Raw genomic sequence first — 23472 nt, 5'->3', positions numbered from 1 at the left:
GGATGTCTCCTGAACACTCTCTTGATGGAAATCCCTTGGGTACAAAATTCTCTTGCTGTTGCTTTTCATTTTCTGGCTTCCTAAATTTGTAATCAGCAGAGAGGAGGGAACATCCCAGTCTTTCTCCTTTGCTCTCTCACACTGATAAATGCTGAGATCTGACTCAGTTAAAATCTGTTAAAATTCATGTCCTTCAGCTTTTCCTTAGTGAGAGGTGACTTGAGTGGAGGGATAGGCTGGGGAGAGCTTGTTTGTTTTTGTCACACAAACATTTATCATGTGAATTTTTAATGCTCTTAAGGAATGTGCTGGTTCATGCTTTATTTATCTACTCTTGGAACAACTGTTATCTTTTTTCTAACTCCTTCAAGGACAATATTCACTTGAACCCAGAATCTTCCTGAGCTTCCTGCAGAGTTTGATTTTATTTTTGTTTAATGACTGGTTGGCCTTTCCTCTCCACAGTTTAGAGTCAGTCAGCTTGAAAATTTCTTTCTGGGAGAGGTCCTGAGTTGCCTTTGTCACTGTTGCCTAAAAGATACATAATTCTGCATCTTCTAGAGCTCTGTTTGACTGAAGTAGTGCTCTGAGGGCTGGGTGGGCTTTTGCTGGCTTGCACTGAGTGTTGAAGAGAGTTAGTGATTTATCCTTTTTTTTTTTTTCTCCTGGCTTGTATGGGATCATGATTTTGTGTAGAACTGGAGAGACAGTGTGTGCATGCTCAGTATTTGTGTCTCAAAATTAATTGATCTTGGTAAAATTCTAAAGATGATACATTTGCATCATCTTTTTCTGAGCAAAAAAGCATCTTTAACGTTAGTTTTGGATGACGAATGAAAGGGTGCAATATTTCTGTTTCTTCAGAAAGCATATCTAAAAGATGTAGTAATTTGTTCTTCTAGAATTTTTTTTTCATTCTGGGAATGCTTTTGGGTAAAAGTACAGTTTAGTTTTGAGGTGGTTGTGTAATAAATGGAAGGTTTGAAGAACGTGACAATCTACTACCTTTGTGCTTGCGTTGGTTGATCACTCTTTGCTCCCCCTCCCTTTTATTCTTTGAGTTTATTCTGAGATTTAGTCTTTTTAAAGTGGTTTGATGGTATCCTGTGACAATAGGTATTGAAATGATTTCTCAAATAAGTGTTCTTGCTGTGGATGAAAGCACTTTTGAATCAGCTGTTGCTTGGGAGGGACACTAATGAAATAACCCTTGATTTGCAGATAGTTCATTTCTTCTTTGAACTATTGGACAAAACTCAAAATCACATTGAAAAGGGCAGATCTGGTATTTGGAGCTTAAAAACAACAAATTGCCTTTATTTATCTTACAAATATTCATGAAGTCCATAAGCCCATTTCTCTGTGTATTTTCATCTCCCCCAGAAGTCACTTTGCTGGTTGTTCATGGATAAAATGCAGGCTGTTACTTCCATGAAATTATAATAATTCTTCACTTCAATGCAGGAAATACCAGAGTAGTATATGAAAAACAGAACCAGGAGTTGAGCAGAGCAATTTTAATCATTGCAGTTAGGTCTGTGGAGAAGGCAATTAGCTAATGCATGTTCACAGAAGACATCTAATTGCATCAACATTATCTTGAGCTCTGGAGGGAAAGGCCAGCAAATGGTTGCTTATTTTATGCTGTTGCTGAAATTTGGTAATATATTATCCGAACATTTCCTTTTTTCTTTTCAGTTCTGTAGAAAGTGTTCTGAAAACACTTGTGAAGAGCTGCAGACCGTAAGTTTTTGTTAATGATTTTTTTTTAGTATTTTTAATATTAATTTAGGAAGGGGGGGAAAAAAGCAATTTAAAGACCCCACTCTATCAGTCATTGCTTGGCTAATGTTTAAAAGTTTGGGGTGGAGGGATTTTCTGGGGTTTATTTTTTCATTTTTAACAGCCTTGGTTGCAATAGTTCTGTTGTATAAAAAACTGTATCTAGTATGCATTTTAAATACTTCATTGCATGCATGTGTTTTAAAAGAAATTAAATCACCAGCATTCCTGTAATGTTTCTATAAATGATCCTTGTGCCTGAAGTGATATTTTTTTATATTGCATCAAAAGTGAGTAATAGTTATTTGATTTTAATCAGCCTTAACCGTGAAATGGTTTTGCATTGCACAGTTTCTTCTCTGGTTCAACAAGACAAGAATCTTTTTAATTTGTGGTCTTAAAATGATGCACCACGATGTCTTTGATTTACTTCCATTTTGTGAAGGTTTTTGGAACTGTGGGCTGCCTGCCTATTGCCCCATGGCACATGGTTTTACTCTGAAACTACCATTTATGAGAAATTAGTAGCTACTTTTCAGTATGTTTTAAAAAGAGTCAAACTGTAAAGCCAGCTCTGTGTATATTCAGCGGTTTCCTTGTTTTCAGGTATTTCCCAGAAGATGCCACTGAGGAAATGCTGGATGAGTGGAGGCCTTTGATGTGTCCCTTTGATGTGACCATGCAGAAGGCCATTACCTATTTCGAGCTCTTCCTGCCCACCACCCTTCCCCCTGAACTTCACCACAAAGGTTTCAAGTAGGTGACACTGAAGAGTGCTCTGTTCCAAATGCAAGAAATTATCTTCTATGGGATGGTCTGAAGTCAGTGGTGGCTTTCAGCAGCATTTTTGGAAGGAGTTCAAGACAGAAATACTGTCAACCTGTTTCTTTTGTAAAAGTAACTTGAAGGAATCTTAGTCCCCCTTCCCTACTGAGTAAAGCACACAGCAAATCAAACTAAATTGAATGAAATGTGGTTTGTGAAGGTGAATTTAAGTCAGGGACTGGTGTGGAGTGTTTGCATCCTTGGCCTCAGGTGAATTCAGGGTGGGAGCTAATGATGCTTGTGACCTCTGATCAGAAGGGACAAACTTCACAGTGCAAGGCAGAGGGAAATGAAGTGTGATTTGGTTTCCTCTGGTTTATCTGTGATGGGATGGCAAAGCTGAGGTAGATAAGCAAACTCGTGGGGAGACACTTGCACAAAAGTGGGATCAAAAAAGAATGAGAGGAGGAGGGAAAAAAAAGCAAAGACTGAAAGTCAGGATCAGACTTGGGAATATGCTGTGCAAGGCAAATTGATAAAAGCCTGTTCATATTGATCCCTGGTTTTGCTGGATGAATTGAGGAACAGGAGAGTTCCTACAACCACTGGCAAAATGAAGGATAAATATTCAGTGATGGAGCTGCGTTCTCAACATCACAATTATTCTGATTCTGTTTTCTTTCAGGCTTTGGTTTGATGAATTTATCGGCCTTTGGGTGTCAGTTCAAAATCTTCCCCAGTGGGAAGGGGTAAGTATTTGCTTTTCACCTACCCTAGAAGAAATCCTCATTTAAATATTCCTACGATGTGCTTGCAAGGAGTTGAAGCCAAACAGTGATATAATGGATTTTTTTTTCCCTTCTGCTTTAACTAGTACAAGAAAGCAGAGACAATAATTTCATTATTGTTAGCAAGCAATTACTGTCAGAATAAATGAGACTGCAGTTGTGCTTGGTGAACATTGTCTAATGGCCAGCTCAGGCAGCTTTTCATTCCAGCCTTGGGAATGCTGGCATTTTCCAGGCTGCCTGCTAATACTGAGAATTATGCAAAGTTCTGTTGTGATTTCGAGAAATTACACTTCTGTCCTGTCTTTTAACACATCTTGGATGGTCCCTAATATTGAGTGGTGATATTCTGCCTTCACTGCAACGAGCTGCTGTCATCTTTGAGATAAAATAAAGAAACTGTGCTCCCCTTGGCCAAAAATTCCTTTGGGCTGTATCTTTCAAAGAATATAGTCTGCTGTGTTCCTGTCTGCTCCTGCTGTGTGTCTCACGTGAGGAGATCCAAAGGTGGGAAATGAAAACCCCTCTGGAGGCAGCCCCAGCAGCAGCTCAGGTGCTGTTGGTGTCAGCTGAGCCATGCCTTGGCTCTGCTGCAGTGAAACTTGGCGTATCCCCAGTCTTTTCCCCTAGTCAGTATGAGCATAAGCTCATTGGCCATCTGGCTTCTTTTACTAATCTCCTGCCTGGATACACAAGGAGAACTTCTCCGTGTCTGTGAAGAGAGCTGATTTCCAGACCGCCATGGTTGCACCTCCCTTAGGTCTTCCTGCCTTCCATCCCAAATTCAGGGAGGCAGCCTTGGGCCCTGCACTTGGCAGTTGTCCAGATTTGAAGACTGCTGATTCCAAAGTTGGGTTTGAGATTCTGTGTTCACTTTTGCATCTTTCTGATGGCTTCCCCCCCCCGATAAAAATATCATAATTCCATCTATTCTTTCTGATGGAACAGTGACAGCCTGCACCTGACTATCATGATTTAGTTTGTTTCTGTCGAACAGTGTAACAATCATCAGCATTCTTTCACAAGTTATCTCTGATAGTTTTTTCCTCTTCCACTGTATTCTGACAGTTTGCTTGCTTTTTCTCCCAAAGCTTTCACTTCTTGTTTGCTTTGCTGTCGTGTCCATTTCCTGAAGTCAGGTTCATTCCATCAGGCTGGGATGCAGATAATTAGACACATGGGTTCTGACTCTGCAATCCAATTTAAGCCTCTGTATGCAGCAAGCTTTTCCTCAGCTTGCTTTGGCAGGAATTAGACTTGCTGTTTGAAGGGGATCTGTGGAATCAATTCCTTATGTGCATAGTAAGGATTTTTTTGGTGGGTATTTCCTCATATCAAGTGAAAAAGGCAGATCATTAAAGAAAATGTAACCCTTGTCTTCAGGGCTGTGTCTGATGTCCTGAATTGAACTTGGGGGTTTTCCAAAGCTGTCATGTCCTTCAGCCTGAGAGGTGACCTGTTCCCCTGGGCTATCTGCCTCGGAATTAGGCAGGATTATTTAAGGCCCTTCCTTTTAGCTCTGTCATTGCTTCAAAATACTGATAGAAGCATTAAGAGCCTGGCAGGTATTTCCTGATCTGGAGAAGCTCCTAAAAGCAGAGTTGATGGTTGATGTGCTTCTCAACATCAAGATACAAGAGTGAGACTTCATCTCCTTTTTTTGGTTCAGTCCTGATAACTCTCTTTCCTGAGGACATCTTCCAGTTTCCTTTAGGACTCCTGGTACTGTCTTCTGGTGATTCTAATCAGTGACTAATTCTTCATGGGTAGTCACAGACTGCCCTCCCAGCTGACAGCTGATGCCTGTGACCTTTACAAGCCACTGATGTGTTTAAACCAAAGCACACAAATGTGACAGCCAGCAGCACACACTGAGTAGGATGGATCCTGCAGGAACTAATTGTCCTAAATAGCTAAATATTGGGAAAAGCTAGATGGATGAGTTGGTGGAATTTTCTTCCATGTCACTGTATAAATGCTATTTTAGGCCTGTGAAGCACATCTTGGCAGTTCTGATGGAGTGAAATCTCCCTTCCCAAGTACTTCAATGCCATGGGTAGGCTTTTATCATGTATATGTGAAGTAGTTGGAGGGGTTTGTATTTTTTATTCTCAATATATTCTAATGGAATTTCCCTTTCTTCTGGTTGTTTTCAGCATCTAGTCAATCTTTTTGCTCGCTTGGCCACTGACAACATTGGGTACATAGACTGGGATCCATATGTACCAAAGGTAACAGTGCTCATTTCCTGACATCCTTACTTATCTTGCTTGGTGGGTTTAGTTTTTTCAAACACCTTCTCACTGGAAAATTTATTAATGTCGATGTTTGTTTTTCTTCTGGTCAGATTTTTACTAGAATTTTGAGGAGTTTAAATCTGCCAGTTGGAAGCAATCAGGTGGTTGTTCCAAGATTCTTAACAAATGCTTACGATGTAGGACATGCAGTCATGTGGATCACAGCCATGATGGTGAGTAACTGCTTCATAAAATGAAACAAAAACTAATGCAAAGCTTTAAATAAGTATTTGTGGTGAAGATTTGTTCTGCTGAGCTCACTGCAGAAGTGTGGTTTTAGGCTTTTTTGCCCAAGTTCTGTTGTCGAGTCCATCATTCCACTGTCAGTGTGGAATGGGGCTGGAAAGGTTTCTTTCACAGCTGCTGCCTGTGGCATTTTGGAAAGGAACAGGCACCTGTTTTAGTGTGAACCTCAGCAGATGGAGAGAACTTGCTCTTAGTGCTGAGCTGAGGGTGGGATGTGATTTGCTGCTTTGAGCTCTTGCTGTGGGGAGAACACACCTGTGCCTCATGCTGCTACCTGTTCCTGTGGTTTTAAGAACCACTAAAATCCTGTGGTTTATTTGTTTCAGGGTGGACCAAGTAAGCTGGTGCAGAAGCACTTGTCTGGCTTGTTCAATAGCATTGCCTCTTTTTACCATCCCTCAAATAACGGGCGCTGGCTGGTGAGTTGAGTGCTTTGGGAGTCAAGGCAAGAATTTTGGCTGGGATTTCAACCTGTCAGACCTGTGTGCTCCAGATTGTCTGTTGAAGTGCAGTGCTTGGAGACTTGAATTATCAAGATCCATGATTGCACTGCCATTCAAACCATACTCTCATTCTCGTGGCAGGTCAGAGATCCAAAACAAGACATCTAATTCGTATATACCCAGGAAAAAAGTCAGCACTTGAAATGAGAGTGATAAACACCATCAGTATTACCTGTGTCACAGCTTTTGTGCTCCTGACCTACTGTCTCCAAGTTATCAAAATCTAGGATGGGCCTTGGACCAGCCTGGTCCTGTGGAAGGGGTCCCTGCCCATGGCAGGGGGTTGGAACTGGATTAGCTTTAAGGTCCCTTCCAACCCAAATCACTCTGTGATTCTATTAAAGCAAAAAGGATTTTTAATGCATGTCTAGTTTGTAGCTTAAGTTTTTGATGGTGTCAGTAGTGGAATCTCCTGTTAAAGAATGTAAGAATCTCCTGTGATAGCTAGTAGAAAATAGAAATTAAAACAGCAAAGCTGCTCACAGCAGTGCCAAGGGAGCTAACCTGTTCTAGAAGAGAGTATTTCCTCATATGTGTATGTGCAGAGAATGCTCTGAAAGATGTCCTAGTTCTCGTAAATAATCCTGATTCTTGAGTATATAATTTTAATGTGATTTTCATGACTTTTTAAATCATAAGACATAGTGCTGGCAGCACAATTACTGCCATTTGGGAAATGAAGTTTAGCGACAAATCGTGAACATCATATTTCATAGTTCGTCAGAGTTTTCCTTTATTGTGGTTGTGTAATTCTAAGATCTTGCTTTATAATTTTTTGTTGTGCACTGAGCAGCTCAGGTTGTTGTGCTGCCAAGCCACTGACCAGCATTTGTGGTCCCTTCCCCAGAACAAACTGATGAAGCTGCTCCAGAGGTTGCCCAGCAGTGTTGTGAGGAGGCTGCACCGCGAGCGCTACAAGAAGGTGACCTGGTTAACTCCTGTCCCTGAGAGCCACAAACTCACGGACCAGGACGTGACAGACTTCGTGCAGTGCATCATCCAGCCTGTTCTCCTGGCAATGTTCAGCAAAACTGGAAGCCTGGAAGCTGCCCAGGCCCTGCAGAACCTTGCACTGATGCGTCCTGAATTAGTAATTCCACCTGTACTTGAGAGGTAAGTTTTGCACGAGCATTGCAACTTCCGTGTGCCCTTCCCAAGAAATAAATAGGAAAAGCAGTCATATTGAATAATAATTTAATTCCTTGCTGTGAATGAATGCCTACAGTGAGAAGAGCTGCTGATACACCCCCCTGAGCAACCACCTCAGTCAGAATGGGAGCAAGGGAGGACTCGATCTTTTATTTTAATTAAATTGATTTGTTTTGTTGTCTGTTTGGTTTTGTTTTTTTTAAACACCTGGCAAGTGGAGTAGTTCTGGGAGCTGTTGGCAGCTTGTGTGCTTTAGGGCAGTCAGTCCTCAGGTGGTTTTCGTTTCTTGTAGCATATTGTATCAGATCGTGGGTGGATCATTGAAAACTGATGAGTGGATCAGTGGGTGGATTAGTTGAAAAAGCAACTTTGCATCCTTATTCACAAACCACCTGGTAGGTTCCAGATACACCTGATGGTTGTGTAGCAATAAGGATATCTTTTATATTTCTGTCTTGTTCAGGGCATGTTACAGGTTTAAAGTCACTGGCCTTGCTGACTTTGTAATTGCCAGACCGTGTGCCTGTATGAAATACTTGGTTTGTACTCTCTCTAATGCCTTGATGCCTGAAATGTGCAAAGAAAAATGTCGGTGCTTCCTGGTCCAGTGAAAGCTTTCCTCCTAGCCTCCATCCATGTTCTCTATGCAGTCTTTTGTATTGTAACAAAACAGCAGAGAAATGAGTTTGAAGAGTCCTTCCAGTGTTCCACACCTCCCTGCCTCAACTGTTTGTAAAAACTTGATAAATCTGCTCTTCTGCAAAACATCCCATGGACAGCACTGCTGAGTAGAACTGCCCTTTCTGCTTTGAGAGCAATGTGTGCCCTGTAGTTCAAACTATCCCTGGAATGTTTGCCTTGGCTGCAGTTCCAGATTATTTGGGTGAGCTGTGCTTTGAGTGACGTAGGGCAGGGGTGGCACTGTGACTCCTGTCAGAACTGGAGGGTGTTGGTGATAATAGGAAGTGTTGTGCAGTTTGCTAGAAATTATTTAGTGCTTAAAAAAAATGGGTTAGACGTCACAGTAACTTCCCAGGTTTTGATAAAGATGCCTGGACTTTATTGTAACATGAAGTAAGAGGTCCCTTCTCTCTTTAGAGGATACATACCAAGGCATGTTTTCATATTTGCCACAAGAGCCCTACAGCTGGCATTGCCTCAAAGCCCAAACAGGGAAATCATGGTAGCTTTGGATGCAGGAGCACAGGCAGTTATTAATTTCTGTGCTGCAGCAGCTCAGAAGGTATTTCATCCTGAACTGGTGGTGGATAGCATTGATCCAATGGAAAGAATATTGTAACAAAACAATGTTAAGTCTGTTGGAAAAAGCTGAGAAAGCCATTTTGTAACTGTGAGGTTTTTTTACCTTTAAAGCAGAAAATACCGTGTGCAGTCCACTTCCATTGCCTTTGAAGGCTTTAGAAACATTACTGTTGCTAACCTGGCTGCCTCCCATTTTCCAGAACATATCCTGCACTTGAGACCCTGACAGAGCCTCATCAGCTCACAGCCACCTTGAGCTGTGTCATTGGAGTGGCTCGGAGCCTGGTGTCCGGGGGGAAGTGGTTTCCTGAGGGTCCCACACACATGCTACCTCTGCTGATGAGAGCCTTGCCTGGGGTGGACCCAAATGACTTCAGCAAATGCATGGTGAGTGTACAAACAGGGCCTTTTTTAGGAGATAATTAGCCAACTAACTAATATTGTATTTTATATAGGAATATTTTTGTATTTCTCTGAAAGCAGGTAACTCCTGTGTCCAGAATATATCAGCATCTTTTTTCTCCACGTTTTTATTCCTAAAAACTTGATATTACAAGCCTCTTTGGCTCATTTAACAGTGCAGAGTGGTTGTGATAAGCACTGTACTGACCTTTTGGGCAGCTCTGAAAAACAAGATGAAATAGCTGCTTCACAGTTCCTATTAAATATTCCTAGGCTTTTAGGATCAGAAGGAAGGTCTTTATCACTGTTTTATATTTATAAGTTATAAATGTCCACATTTTCAGAAATTCATATTAATGGACTTAAAACAATGCAAATATTGGGGTTTTGTAGCTTTAAAGTTCAGTACAGAATAATGGCTGTGTTACTTCGAGAATTGAGAATATTTTTGTGCTGCAAGTTATGTTTTGTATATGAAATTTGAAATAGCTGTTGAAGTTTTAAGGTGGAAGAATTGAGCTCTGGATTTTTTTTTTTAGTATAATTTGCTTTAGGTCCCATGGCTTAATTGTAAAAGCTTTTGAATGTGTAAATACAATAACACTCATTAAAGAGCTGTTTGCACCTCTCAACAGATTACATTCCAGTTCATTGCAACATTTTCTACTCTGGTGCCTTTAGTAGATTGTTCATCTGTATTGCAAGAAAGAGATGATCTTTCAGAGGTAAGAGTGCTGGGATGTTACAAATACAAAGCTGTAACTTAGTTTTCAGTATGATTTCTAGCAGTGTATGCACAGATATGAGTCCTGTTTGTTTCTGATCAATGTGGCAGAGCTGATACCAGTGTGCAGACTGGCTTTAGCAATGGTTCTTAGTCACAGCTTGTTGTAGAGAATGTTAAATTCAAGCAGTTTAATGTTTTTATGTCAAAACTAAATTGCTCAGGGCCCTGTGTGGTGTCATTTGACTCAGAGCTTTCCCTGCTTTGAGGAAGAGGTTGGACTGTAGTTATTTTAAATAGTGCATTAGGGTTTTTTTCCCCCATTTTTCAGAGCTGTTTTCTTCCTAAGTAAACCCCTGCTCCTCTTTAAATTCCTGTTTCCTTTCTGTGATTGAGATTCTATTGCTTCCGCTCCAGATGCTTGTTAATCTCTGCCAGTCAAGAGGTAATAACAGCATTACACAGTGAGTCTTATCCCACTGATCACCACACCTTTTTGCTCCTGGGACACTTTGTAGCTCAGAGAGCCACAGGTTGCCCAAATTAAAAAGTGAATTTCGGTGTCCCAGAGCTGCAGCACTCAAAAATGAAGAGGAGTTTATACAGTGAATATTTAATGTAAATATCTGCCAGCAGAGCCATATCTGGCAGCAACCTGGCACTTACTGACCTCCTGCTGCAAAGGAGGATCAGTGGTGAGGCCAAAGGTTGTATCCATGGAGGCAGACCTGATTTCACCAGAAAGGTTATTTGGATACACATCCAGGCCAGGAAACTGGGACAGGACAGTGTCAGGAACATGTAGTAACTGTTTCATGGAGTATTGAGTCTGACGTTGGGAAATGAGCTGTAGGATGTTCTCACTTAGACATTGGAAGTCGTTAATATAGGAAATAAACTTTGTTTCCTTAATAAAAGCCAACCCTGTGTATTTCCTTTGTGTTGGAAAACTGTAGGTGGAAAGAGAATTGTGCTCTGCATCTGCTGAATTTGAGGATTTTGTGCTGCAGTTTATGGATAGGTGAGTGAGCCAAGGATGGGTGAAAGCTTGGCATGAGGAACTTCATAAACCTTTCCAGTTTCACTGACTAACCCTGCACTTACTGGGTTTATTTGTGTAGATGTTTTGGACTTATAGAGAGCAGCACATTAGAACAAACCAGAGAGGAGACAGAAACAGAGAAAATGACTCATCTGGAGAGTCTGGTGGAATTGGGTCTCTCTTCTACTTTCAGTACAATCCTTACTCAATGTTCAAAGGATATCTTTAAGGTATGTAGAACATGGGCTTTTTATCTGTTTTAGGAAGCTTAATTTTGTGTTGACAGCAACTGGTGCATTCAAATTCTTCCTTCCTTCCTTCCTGAGTGTGAACTTTCACACCAAGGGGGAGCTTGCCTTCATGTCAGTTTGATTTATGATTTTATCTGCATCAGTACAGATCTTTTGGGTTCTTGATGCTCTCCTGCAAACTGGTGATAAACACAAGGAGAAATCATTTCCAGCAGTTAATTTTATCTCTGTATCAGTTTTGGTTGGGGATTTTCATGTCTTGATGGTAATGCTGACCCACCCAAGCCCCTGCTTTCCTTTTCTCTCTTGCTCCCTGCCACTTCTTCGGCTGGGTAGAAGAAGCTGCTTAAGGTGCTGTGTGGCTAATGGGATCAGAGAAATTACCTGGATTAAAATAACTCAGAGGGAGAGGGTGGAGAATCCGTGTTATTACATGAGCAGCTTCTTTCCTTGTAGGTTGGGTTAGCACATTTCTATCTGTTTAAATATATATATGTATTTGGAGATGCCAGGTTTTGTACGTTTTGAACATTGTCACCTTGGCATGATTTTTTTTGGAGTCTTTTGATGAATGCAAGTCATAAGTTAATTCTTCGTTGTCATTAAGTGTTTAATTTGTATTTTTCCTGTCTGTCCATTAGTTAAGTATTCATGGAATCTACATTTTATATAGTTCAGCTAGCCTTGCAAGGCATTGGATATAAATAATCTGCTTTAAAACACACTGGCTACTTAAATAGTTGCTAGTTAATTCCCTATTTAGTTTTTAACTAAGGGATGTCTTGGCTTTCATTCACTGTGACATGTGAAATAACTTCTCCTGTCATCAGCCTGTGACTTATTCCTGGAAAACCTTTTCTGTGTAGTTTCTTAGAATCACCCTAAACTTCTATTAGTCATCAAGATGTATCCACCTCCTCTCTTCCCAAAGGGAACATTTCAGGCTTTCCACAGAGCTGCTTTCTCTGTCTCTCTATTCTGGTTTTCTTTTTCCTGTGAATGTTGGGGTTTTCTGGCTTAAAAGAACACAGGGTTATATAGAGATACTGCCTTCTATGTAACATCAGACATTTTGGGATACCTAGTTTGTTCTTTTCTTTTTTTTTAAAGTAACCTCCATCTTTTTGTCCTCATTTTTAGGTTGCCTTGGAGAAGGTTTTTAACTTTGCTGTTTCAAATATATTTGAGACAAGAGTTGCTGGTCGAATGGTTGCCGATATGTGCCGAGCTGCAGTAAAAGTGAGAGAAAATGCTCTTAACTTCGCTCCCTCTTTAGTTTAAAAAAGAAAAAAAACAATACTAGTGCTTTTTCCTGTGTAATATCTATATCTTTTCATGTAAATACAGGTGATTCTTAATATTATGTCTTCTAAAATTGGCTGGTTGCATATAGCAATATGTCAAGAGGTTAATTCACGCAGTATTTATCTTGCATTTACTAATTTAGGTTTTATTGACTGAAGTCAGGCTGACTCTAGGCAGGATTCAAGTTTGGATGCAGTCTAGTCTTAGATGTTAATCAATGTGTGTGCTGAGTTCCCTAAGGTAATATGATTTAAAATGGACTTTTTGTGGTGCTGTTTGCAGTGCCGCCCCGAGGAGTCCTTGAAGCTGTTTGTACCACATTGCTGCAACGTCATAACTCACCTCACAGGCAGTAAGTTTCTAACATTTCCAGTGTTGCTGGCTTGCTTTTGGGTTGACTTTTTGTAAACATGAAAACAATGTCTAAAACTTCTGGGTGTTTTCCACAAGTTCATTTCAGCGAGGGACAAATCCCTTATTTTGTCTAAAGAAACCAAAGCAACAATTGTCTCATTTCAAATCCAAAATCTGCAAGACCATGATTCCTTAAAAATGTGGCTGTTTGAAATGTCTCCAGACTTTCCTCAGTTCCAGGATGGTTCCCTGGCTACTGTCACTTCCATTTGGACATAGGTGCAGTGTGAGTTGGAGGGTTGGGAGTCAGATTTTGGGATGCAAGCATCTGGATTTTGATGGAGTTTGTTTGGAAAACTTGGCTGCAGTGTGGTGACAGCAGTGCTTATCCCTTCTTCCTCTAGATGATGATGTATTACATGATGAAGAACTAGATAAGGAGCTGCTTTGGAATCTTCAGCTTTTATCAGAGGTATTCCCAAAAACATTCTTCCCTTGCTTAAGTGTCACTGCATCCTGTTTAATGTCCCTGAAAGGAGAAGAAAATAAACTTCTATTAAACCAACGTAAATGTTGTATGAATGGCACTGCAGAGCTTCTGTTTTTTACCCAAATGGGACATGAGTGGCTGTTCTTTGAAGCAAATAAATACACAGTGTTGCATGTGGAATGATATTAAAGCGTTTCATACAATTATTGAGGCAGAGCAAGAGAAGAGGGATCAATGCAGGGAAAGACATAAGAATCTTTCGGTAAATATAAATATTTTTAAATTAATTTAAGAAGATACAGGAGTATTGCTAGAAAATTCAGGATGAGGTCAAGCTGATTGTGTCACTGAAACTTTTCCAGCAGCTGTGAAGTGTGTGAATGTTCAGTGGGAGCTGGAGAATGGAGCTCAGCCCAGCTGGGCTGAGCAGTGTGACTTTCTCCATTCCCCGAGAAGAAAACTGATGTTTGCAATGTCTCTCTGTGCCCCCAGATCACTCGAGTGGATGGCAAGAAGCTGCTACTGTACAGGGAGCAGTTTGGGAAGATACTGCAGCGCACCCTACACTTAACCTGTAAGCAGGGTTACATTCTGTCTTGTAACCTACTGCACCATCTTCTTCGTTCTGCTACACTTATCTACCCCACAGAGTACTGCAGTGTGCCAGGTGGCTTTGACAAGCCTCTTTCTGAATACTTTCCTATCAAGGCAAGGATTTTCATTTATTTAGGATTAGAGGATTTGACTTTATTTTTGGTTTTTTTGAAAAAAGCACCCGTATGCTCTATGGTTTTATTTGGTGATGTCTGAACGGTGGTAGCAGCAATAAAAAGTGATGCTTTGGGATTTAAAATGTAGAGCAAATAACAATTAATTTAAGTTGTATTGATAGCAAAAAATGAATACTGACTGTTGTTTGAGTAGTTTTGTAGTTTTGTATGAGTTATTAGTAGTTTGTGATGTGTGTATTTTACCATGATTGCATGACTATAATGGGCTAATACACAGAAAGGAGATGTGCTGTTTTACAGGTGAGCAGAATAGCAAAAAAATAACGATTCTACCCTGAGCTTGAGATAAAATGAAAGCAGAAGTGGCAATATTAAGTCACTGAAACTGCCAAAAGTCATGTGCTACTCTGCTGTTAAGACTTTGAGGTCAATTTATCAATATTCCAGTTGAAGGGCAGCAGTTTTCAATATACAGCTGCATTTTGCTGGAAAGTGTTTTTACATAATTCCCAACTGCAGATAATCTTGTTACTGAAAGCTAGTCTTGTTTTATAACTGATGGGGACATCCAGTTGGGCTAGTTAATCATTTAAAAACAAACAAAAAATCCTAAAAATCCCAACCAAAAAAAAATCAACAAAAAACCAAAAATCACAAAATTATTTTAAATTCCTCCTCTGAAATAGAAAAAATTCACAATTACTTTGCTGTTCTCTATGGGAATATCAAAAGTCTGAGTTGTACTTAAGAATGTGTCTTAGGAATTTATATCTAGTCAAAGGAATAATCAATTTATATTTCAATTAGACCAGAACAGATCCTTTCCTTTTAGTGCTTTCATATATGTATTATTTTCTAGATACATAAAGACATGATAAAGGATTGGGATTTCTGTTTGATTTTACGATGGTGTTGTTTTTCCTGGAATTACCAGGATAACTACTTTATAGCAGTAGTTAGTTCACATGTGTTTGGGGCATTTTAATAATATTAAATGCTAATTTTTTAAAAACACAATTGAAATAGCTGGATTAATAAGAAACCTCTTTATTTACTGCAGGACTGGGGTAAGCCAGGTGACTTGTGGAACCTGGACATCCAGTGGCATGTTCCTTCATCTGAGGAAATAAGCTTTGCTTTTTATTTGCTGGATACTTTCCTTCAGCCTGAGCTCACCAGGCTGGAGCTCTATGCACTTGGAGAGCTGGAAATGTCCAGGTAGGATGGAGAAGATGAGTTTATCCATTCCTAGTAGCTATTGCCAGTCACACTGGCAGTAGAAAATTTGAGAGGAAAATTCTATAATGTTGCCCTTTGATGTTATTCTGAGATTTCCAAAGCTCCTACTTCAGCTGAGATAGCATCAAGATTTCCTTAAAGTAACACAGAAAAGAAGTTGTTCACATTTTGCATTTTAATTTACCTTCAGACTGTAAAATACTCACTCCTAAATTATTCCCTCATCCTCCCTATGGTGGGAAGGAATTGTCTTGGCCTTGGGATAAGGAGCTATTTCACAGGTTTTATCTGAGATTCAGATAAAATTCTTCAGTGCACTTTTCACATTAGTTTATCTCACCTGCACAGTTTTGGAATAGCAAATCTCCCATGTTTTCCAGAAATTGAAGTTAAATATTGGATTTTGTAAAAGAATTAGATTGGCTCATAAAAGCCCACCTTGGTTTCTGCAGCACTCCCTCCTGTGTTTAGAACTGATGCAACTAAAGAAAAAACTTTTATAAAACACCACAAAAAAGATGTGGTTTGTCATTTGTGTATTTTCAAGCAATTAACAGATAAGTGACCAGGTTTTCTTCTTTGTTTAAGAGATGATGTGCAGCAGTGTCTTGCCATCGTGCACAACTGCCTGATTGGCTCTGGGAACATTCTGCCTCCTCTCAAAGGAGAAAAGGTGGCTCATCTGTAAGTAACATTTATTTTATATCCCAAACATTCATAGCAATTACATTCCTTCATGCTGGGTTTTAGTACTTTCTTACTGCTGTTGTCACACAGCTGCTGCTAGAAGCTACTTTTAGGGAACACTAATTGTAATATCTAGATACAGAAAATTCACTTGTCAGGAAAGGACTCAAACTCTCCTGTCCTCCCTCCTACAGGCACTTGTTTTGATGAGTGTGTTCATAGGTTTGACAGAGACCAAATTTCTGCCTGTTTCGTAGAACTGATGAGGTTCTGTTAATTGGGAAATCAGAATTCTGAGTTCAAGGTGTCCTTATGGTGTCCCTGCCTCTGATAAAGTCTGACCCAAAGGGATGGTTCATTTATAAGGGTTAGAACTGAGGTATACTATTAAAAAATCTAAATGCCTTTGTGCTACTGGCATGGAATTTAACTTGTTAAGGTGAATTAAATGCCAATGAAATGCACATACCCCATGATTTCTGTGATGTCTAGTAATACTTGGTTTGTTTTCATGCAGGGTCCCAAGTCTGGTGTCTTTGGAAGAAACAAAGCTGTACACTGGTGTTGAATATGGTAAGTAGATCCCAGACCTGTTCAGGCAGGCTCTAGGTGGTATTTTCTTCTCTTTTTTAATCTCTTCTTTTTTTTTTTTTTTGTAAAAAGAGTGGGTTCTTTTAGAGACCCTAATTTTAATTCTTCATATAAATGGGTTCTTTTTGGCTAACACCAGAGTTCTGTGTACACACAGTTTTATTTTGAGCAATGATACACAAGATAAAGATCTGCTGCAGGAATCTGGCTGGGGATGGGAACTCTGTGTTCCCATATGCTGAATGAACTGCCTGAACTTAGAAATAAAACCAACTGTCAAGGCAGATAAAAAAGGTTATGTACCTATAAAACCCGAGCAGCTGAGTGGATAAACTGATGGGAGCCATGTTCTTAGATACAACAAATGGTTACGTTTATCATAGTGCATACTACCACTTCTGGATAGGCTGCTCTGGCTTTCTGCTATAAATTGGGTTTTATGTTCTTGTATAATAAACAGAAAATGTTTTGTTCTCTTTCAGATTTATCAAGGGAGAATTACAGAGAAACAATTGCAAGAGTTACAAGGAAATTGTTGCGTAAGTTTGATTGCTCCTGTAACTAAAACCAACTGTGTTATACTTCAGTATGATTTTGTACATGAGGAACTTGTATTGTTTACTTTGCCTATAATTCTGAAAGTTAAGCTTTGCAGAAATAAAATTATTGCTAATTTTTAAAGCTCTTTTCCTGTCTGCTAATAAATTACATTTCTCCAAATTGCAGGCTACATTCTTGACCATTCAGAAGATGATACCAAGTCCTTATTTCTAATAATAAAGGTATGCTTTTAAATTGTAATACTTTAGGCAAGATGACTTCTTTTGCAAAATAATCACTCTTGTCCTCTTTCTCTTTCTGCAGATTATCAGTGACGTTTTGCAGTTCCAAGGGTCTCACAAGCATGAGTTTGATTCACGGTGGAAAAGCTTCAATCTAGTGAAGAAATCAATGGAGAACAGGGTCAGTGACTTGGCTTTGTGAGGCTTTGGTTCTTGAATTGTTGATAAGATACTGAGATCTAAACCAAATTATGTCTTTTTTTTACAGCTCCAAGGAAAGAAACAACACATCAGAGCTTTGCTGATCGACAGGGTTATGCTGCAGCATGAGGTAATTCTTCCCCTTCAATCCTCGCTAATTTGCTTGAAAAGCTGCTTTGCGTAGTTTGCTAAATGTCATCATAACAATATTCCTGCACTGGTGTTCTTTATATGTGAGAAATGTAAAAACAATCTGTCCTTTCTTTGTGTTCCTCACGAATTCAGCTGAGAACTCTGACGATGGAAGGCTGCGAATACAAAACTTCCCACCAGGAGATGATCAGGGATCTTTTGTGTTTGTCCACGAGTTCCTATGGGCAGGTGAGGAGCAGCCCCTTTTAAACTGAGATTTATGGAGTGTTTTGTTGACCTCTTCAAGTGATTCTATATCTTAAATCTGTTATTCTGGTTGTTTTTCACATGATCTGAAAAATACCTAGTTCCTGGCAAGGTAAAGAATTTTGTTTAACTTTGTAGCTCTGCTTGTGTAAATACCAGAAACAAAGTAGACTTTTATAAATTGGGTGGGGTGTTTACAACCTTCTACAAATTATTTTGTTTCTGCACACAGATACATCATGTAAACCCTGTGCATATGTAACTGAAATGGAGGAAGATGCTGTTTTTATCAAGTATTTTTTTCTTTCAGAAGATTTTCTAGTAATTTCTCTGTCCCCACAGGTCAGAAGTAAAGCTCAGCAAGCATTCTTCACAGCTCTGGGAACCTACAATTTCTGTTGCAGAGATATCATTCCCTTAGTTCTGGAATTCCTGCGTCCCGACCGGCAAGATGTCACTCAGAAGCAATTTAAAGTACTGCCTCATTAACTTGGTTTTCTGGCTGTCTTTTGAAAATGTTTTTACATAAGAACTTTTAATGGGGAAAGTGGGATTTGCGTGTTTATCAGCATAACTGATATTTTGATGGCTTACAGGCGTGACTGGTGTAAGGAATTATTTGTTTTAGATCTGTTTTCAAGGGAAATACTGTGTTTAAATATGTTCCCTGTGTGCTCAGGTATTACCAAAATGTGAGTTAGCACCTATTTTTAAGTTATGGAATGGAAATTGAGAAGCTGTAGTCAAGGTGAAGCAGTTGTGAATCATCTCCTCTAACATAATTTAGAAATCAGGCAGCCAATCTGTGGATAAATTAATTGGCAGGGCTTCCAACCTCATTAAATGAAGAGGATTCAGTGCAAAATCTTCAATAAATTGACAGTTCATGGGACATTTTAATGATTTGGTAGCTGAAATTTTATTCTGTGTGGGTGTGTGCTTATGTTGATATCATGGACGATCGAGCAGTGCTTTAACCTTCCCAAATTCCATCCTCCATTCCACAGGGTGCCTTATATTGTCTTCTTGGGAATCACAGCGGGGTGTGCTTGGCCAATCTGCACGACTGGGATTGCATTGCACAGACTTGGCCAGCAATTGTCTCTTCTGGGCTTAGCAAAGCCATGTCCTTGGAAAAACCATCCATAGTCAGACTCTTTGATGACCTAGCAGAGAAAATCCATCGGCAGTATGAAACCATTGGACTGGATTTTGCAGTGAGTGACCAATTCCTTGCTGTTCAGACTTGTCTATGTGGACAAGGGAATTCTGTACTCTGCTGATTCCAAAGCAGAGACATTAAAAACTTTTAAGTTCAAGTCCCAAATCTTCACCTTGTCCACCAACAGGTTCCAGAGAAATGTGTGGAGGTGGCTGTTCTGCTGCAGAAGTCAGGACAGCCAAGTTCAGAGTTTACAGGTCTGGGTTCCGAGGAAATTCAGTTGGGAATTCAGCGACAGAAGGAGAAGAACGCTGAGGCTCTGAGGTGAGTTCAGCTTCCCTGATTGTCATCATCCAAAGTGGCTAAACTGAAAAATCCAGAATGCCCAAGGATTGTTGGGCTGCATCTTCTCTCCACACTTCTATTTGTTCTTTGCCTTTTCCCTCTCACCTTCACAAACCTTTCTTGAGGAACTTTTACTCTATTTTTCAATGGCTCTCTTAGTACCATCTGCTTGCTAACTCCCTCTCTTTCTCTCAGGAACTATGAAAATTTGGTCAATATGCTGCTGGACTGTGTGGAACAGAGAAATCTGTAAGTCCTCCTTTTTGTGCATGAGGGGATTTTTTTTGGGGTGGATTGGAGGTGGTCACATGGATCAATATCCAGGAGGGCAGCTACCATGGTCTTGGATTTATTTGCACTGGGAGCTTGACTTGTTAATATAAGGCATCATCACATCTTGGAGTTAAGCTTTATCCTTAATTAGTCTGGCCTACTGGGGCTTTTAATAATTTTTTAATATAAAAAAGCTCTGGTTTTGTCTGTGTAACACTGACATCAGAATAGATTCTGATTCTAATTGGTCCCACAATATTTGTGTTAAAAAAACTTTATCTAAAGTATGTTTCATTGTGTATTTTACATTTTTACACCTGTGTGTTCCCAGAGCACTGGAGGTTTCCCAAAATGAGTTAAGCTCGTTGACTAAAGCCACTTATTTATGTATTTGCATACTCTTAAAACATGAAATAATTTCCAAGTACATAAACTTTGGTATTTACACTCTGTTTTGAATATTTGGGTTTTTTCAGGCCCTGGAAGTTTGAGCACATAAGCATTGGCTTCCTATCCCTGCTGCTGAGGGATGACAGGATCCTGCCCACCCGTGCCATAAAATTCTTCGTGCAGTGTCTCAACCACGATGCGCTTGTGGTTCGGAAGGTGAGCCCAGGAGAAGGATTTCCTTTGGGTCTGCAGTTCTTTAGGGTTTGCATCAGGTGCTTGTGGGATTTTGCTGGGATAAAGCACTAAAACTGAGATGGAACTCCCTCCTCCAGCCACGCACGTGTACAAAACTCCCAGTCCAAGAAATGGCAGTCTTGGCAGCGCTGTAGCGTGACATATGTAAATGTGTAAACTGTGAAAATGTGGGATGGACTGAATCCTGATTTATTTCAGAGTTCTTTTGCAGAATTTCTTTTGCAGATGGCTGCTTTTCCCACCTGCAATTTGTTATTTGAAGGGAGCCCATCACTGTGTTTCATTTGTTCTGTTGTTGCCTCAGTGAGGCTCAAAACAAACCTTCTTTTCCCCCCCTCCCCCAAATTATTAAAACAAAATTATTAGTGAGGTTTTTCTGACCTTTAAAGTTAGTCACGTCCTGAATCCCCTGAAACAACCATGATTATTTCCTTATGGGTTCACTCCAGTGTTCACTGGGTTTTTAGGGATGATGAGTCATGTCCTTCTGAGGGAAATGTATGAAACGGATACATTAATGCCCATTTTTTTCCTTTTCTTTAGGTGGCCATCTCAGCTGTAGCTGGGATTCTTAAGCAGCTTAAGAGGACACACAAGAAAGTGCCCATCTGCCCTTATGAAATAAGTAGGTTTTATTTAATACAAGAAATACCTTATATTTATCCCAAAATGGTTTTCAAAGCTTTTCTGGTTAAATTAAACATAGAATTATTAAACATAGAATCACAAGCTTTTAATTTCTCCCTGGTTGTTATTGTCCTAAGCAAATAGATATATATCATATAGGTAATTATATGAGTATTGTATGTCTCCTTTCTAATTTTTACATATTTGTATAATTTTTAAGCATTTTCATTTTGATTTTCCTCTTGCATCAGGTGGGAGCCCAAAGCCTTCCACCATCCAGGCTGGTGACAGAGCTGACAACCAGTGGCTGCACTACAACAGCCAGAGCCTACCAAAGACGAAGGAAGCCTGGGAGTCCTGCTGTTTTGTGGAGAAAACACACTGGGGATATTACACCTGGCCCCAGTGAGTAGCATCAGCATTGGGGTGGAATTGGGAGGCTCAGCAGGAACAATCCTGTGGGAAATTAAAGAATGTTTTATTATGAAATTTATTTTTTTGCATGTATTAGGTTTTTTTAATTGAACCACGAAAAGTACAATTTATTCTGTCCTTTGTGCTTCTTGCTTGTTTTACCACTTCTGGGTGGGTTTTCTGTTGGTTGGTTTGGGGCTTTTTGTTTATTATTTCTTTTCTACCCATTTCTCTCTATGTGGGTTATAGGCACAAATTTTAATGGCAGCAGCTAAACAGCCATATATAATGAAATATGCATGTTGGAAATGACATATGCAGAGTATTCTATCCCTAGTAATTCTGGATTGCTTGTGTAGCAAAGCCTTGAGTAACAAACTTCATTCTCTTGTTGTAAACTTTCTGTAACCTTTAATCCTTTGAAGTTGAGGATAAATTCTATTTAATATTGAGAACATAGAAAGCTTTATTTTACTTTGAAATGTGCTGCTGTATTTTCATTTTTAACTTTTTATTATTTATCTTTTGTTTTTAATATCCAGAACTATGACAGTTTATGCTCCAGCTGAGCAGCAACCAAAGCTTGGGCGAAGGAGAGATGAGCTGACAGAGGTGAGAGTAGGAAGTTTGTGGGGTTTTTAATAGTACTTCTCCTCCATTCTTCCTTTAATATTGTCCACAGGTTACTGTGGAGATCCCCAGAAGATAATTTTACAGTATTTTTCTACTTCTTACTGTGTCATCATACAAGAAAGAACTGTTATTTTAATGTATTGCTGCTTTTCTGTCAGGGATCATGGAATAGTTGTATTAATGAGAACTTTCTTGTTCCCTCTCAAATCATGATCTGAGTTGAGAACAAGGTCATTCATGACAGTGGGAAGGACTAATTTTTAGGGGTTGTGATAATTCCCTATAAAATGAGGGGGGAAATGGGATAACCAGGGCATGATTTCATTCCTTGAGAATGCAGATGTGCCATGGGACATGGAAAGATTGGGATATCACTGTGACAAGCAAACACCCCAAAGCTAATCCTTTCTTTTCTTTTTTTTTTTTCCTTCCTTTTACAGGCAGAACAAATTATATATGATCACTTTTCTGATCCCAAGTTTGTTGAGCAGTTAATAAAATTTTTGTCTTTAGAAGACAGAAAGGGGAAGGACAAATTTAATCCTCGCAGATTTTGCCTCTTCAAGGTAAGGAGAGTTCAATCACTGAATTGCTCTCGTTTTGTAGACAATTCCCAGAGCATGGAAAAGCCACAGACTGCTGGGCTCATGCTGTTGCAAAATGTTGATTTTTAAAGCTGCTCTGGGTAATCCTATTAATCCTCTCTTCTGATTAACTACTTAGGGAAGCATATTTAGAGTAATAGAATAGTCTGGAGGACACTGGTGTATAATGCTGTTAAAAAAAGCAAAGTAATTTCACTTTCTGCATGTTCAAACTCAAGTGTTTCACAATTTTATTATGTTCTTGGGAAGACAATGGTTTCTATAATTCCTGAAGACACTTTCTGCTCTTGTTTTCCAGGGCCTTTTCAGAAACTTTGATGATGCCTTTTTGCCAGTCCTTCAGCCCCACTTGGAGCAACTGGTTGCAGACTCCCATGAAAGCACCCAGAGATGTCTAGCTGAAATTATAGCTGGCCTGATCAGAGGTTCTAAACACTGGACCTTTGAGAAGGTGCTGGAGCACTATTTTTGAGTGATTCCTGGAAATTAAAGAGTAATTTGAATTACTAACCCATTTAAGAAAAGCTGAGTTCTTGATGCCAAACTTGGAGCACAATTCATTGCTTGGTTTGGTGTCAGTGCTTGCCAGGTGTTAGGAATATGTTCCAGTATGAAAACTAGGAAGTTTGCTGCTGAGGGGATGGTGAAGCTGACGTGGTTTGTAATTTCCAATAGGACTAAGTGCTTATGTCCACCTTGGACTATTAAATATTTAATATAGGCCTCGCTGTCCATGCTGACTCTCCATGCCAAAAAATAATCCTGGGAGAATCAGTA

At 39.7% G+C, this 23472-nt stretch overlaps 1 protein-coding gene across 2 annotated transcripts in view; it reads left to right on the top strand.

Moving 5' to 3' along the window:
* Positions 1-23472, top strand: part of PSME4 (proteasome activator subunit 4) — a 44135-nt gene that overhangs the window by 9321 nt on the left and 11342 nt on the right. For both annotated transcript variants that reach the window (XM_085054141.1, XM_085054140.1), the window contains 33 exons: positions 1699-1743; positions 2389-2538; positions 3233-3296; positions 5492-5566; positions 5683-5805; positions 6205-6297; positions 7229-7494; positions 8994-9180; positions 9831-9920; positions 10876-10940; positions 11041-11191; positions 12353-12451; positions 12800-12869; positions 13276-13343; positions 13854-14069; positions 15153-15310; positions 15920-16015; positions 16536-16591; positions 17092-17148; positions 17336-17391; positions 17474-17572; positions 17660-17722; positions 17878-17973; positions 18334-18465; positions 18999-19208; positions 19341-19477; positions 19694-19747; positions 20248-20377; positions 20960-21041; positions 21295-21448; positions 22000-22069; positions 22531-22656; positions 22994-23146. In XM_085054141.1, coding sequence (XP_084910267.1) covers positions 1699-1743; positions 2389-2538; positions 3233-3296; positions 5492-5566; positions 5683-5805; positions 6205-6297; positions 7229-7494; positions 8994-9180; positions 9831-9920; positions 10876-10940; positions 11041-11191; positions 12353-12451; positions 12800-12869; positions 13276-13343; positions 13854-14069; positions 15153-15310; positions 15920-16015; positions 16536-16591; positions 17092-17148; positions 17336-17391; positions 17474-17572; positions 17660-17722; positions 17878-17973; positions 18334-18465; positions 18999-19208; positions 19341-19477; positions 19694-19747; positions 20248-20377; positions 20960-21041; positions 21295-21448; positions 22000-22069; positions 22531-22656; positions 22994-23146 — 3691 coding nt within the window. The remainder of the gene's footprint in view (positions 1-1698; positions 1744-2388; positions 2539-3232; positions 3297-5491; positions 5567-5682; positions 5806-6204; positions 6298-7228; positions 7495-8993; positions 9181-9830; positions 9921-10875; positions 10941-11040; positions 11192-12352; positions 12452-12799; positions 12870-13275; positions 13344-13853; positions 14070-15152; positions 15311-15919; positions 16016-16535; positions 16592-17091; positions 17149-17335; positions 17392-17473; positions 17573-17659; positions 17723-17877; positions 17974-18333; positions 18466-18998; positions 19209-19340; positions 19478-19693; positions 19748-20247; positions 20378-20959; positions 21042-21294; positions 21449-21999; positions 22070-22530; positions 22657-22993; positions 23147-23472) is intronic.

This window comes from Lichenostomus cassidix, chromosome 3 (genome assembly GCF_008360975.1).
Source record: "Lichenostomus cassidix isolate B80296 chromosome 3, HeHo_3.0, whole genome shotgun sequence".
NCBI classification, from domain to species: domain Eukaryota; kingdom Metazoa; phylum Chordata; class Aves; order Passeriformes; family Meliphagidae; genus Lichenostomus; species Lichenostomus cassidix.
This window is presented reverse-complemented; position numbering and strand designations above follow the sequence as displayed.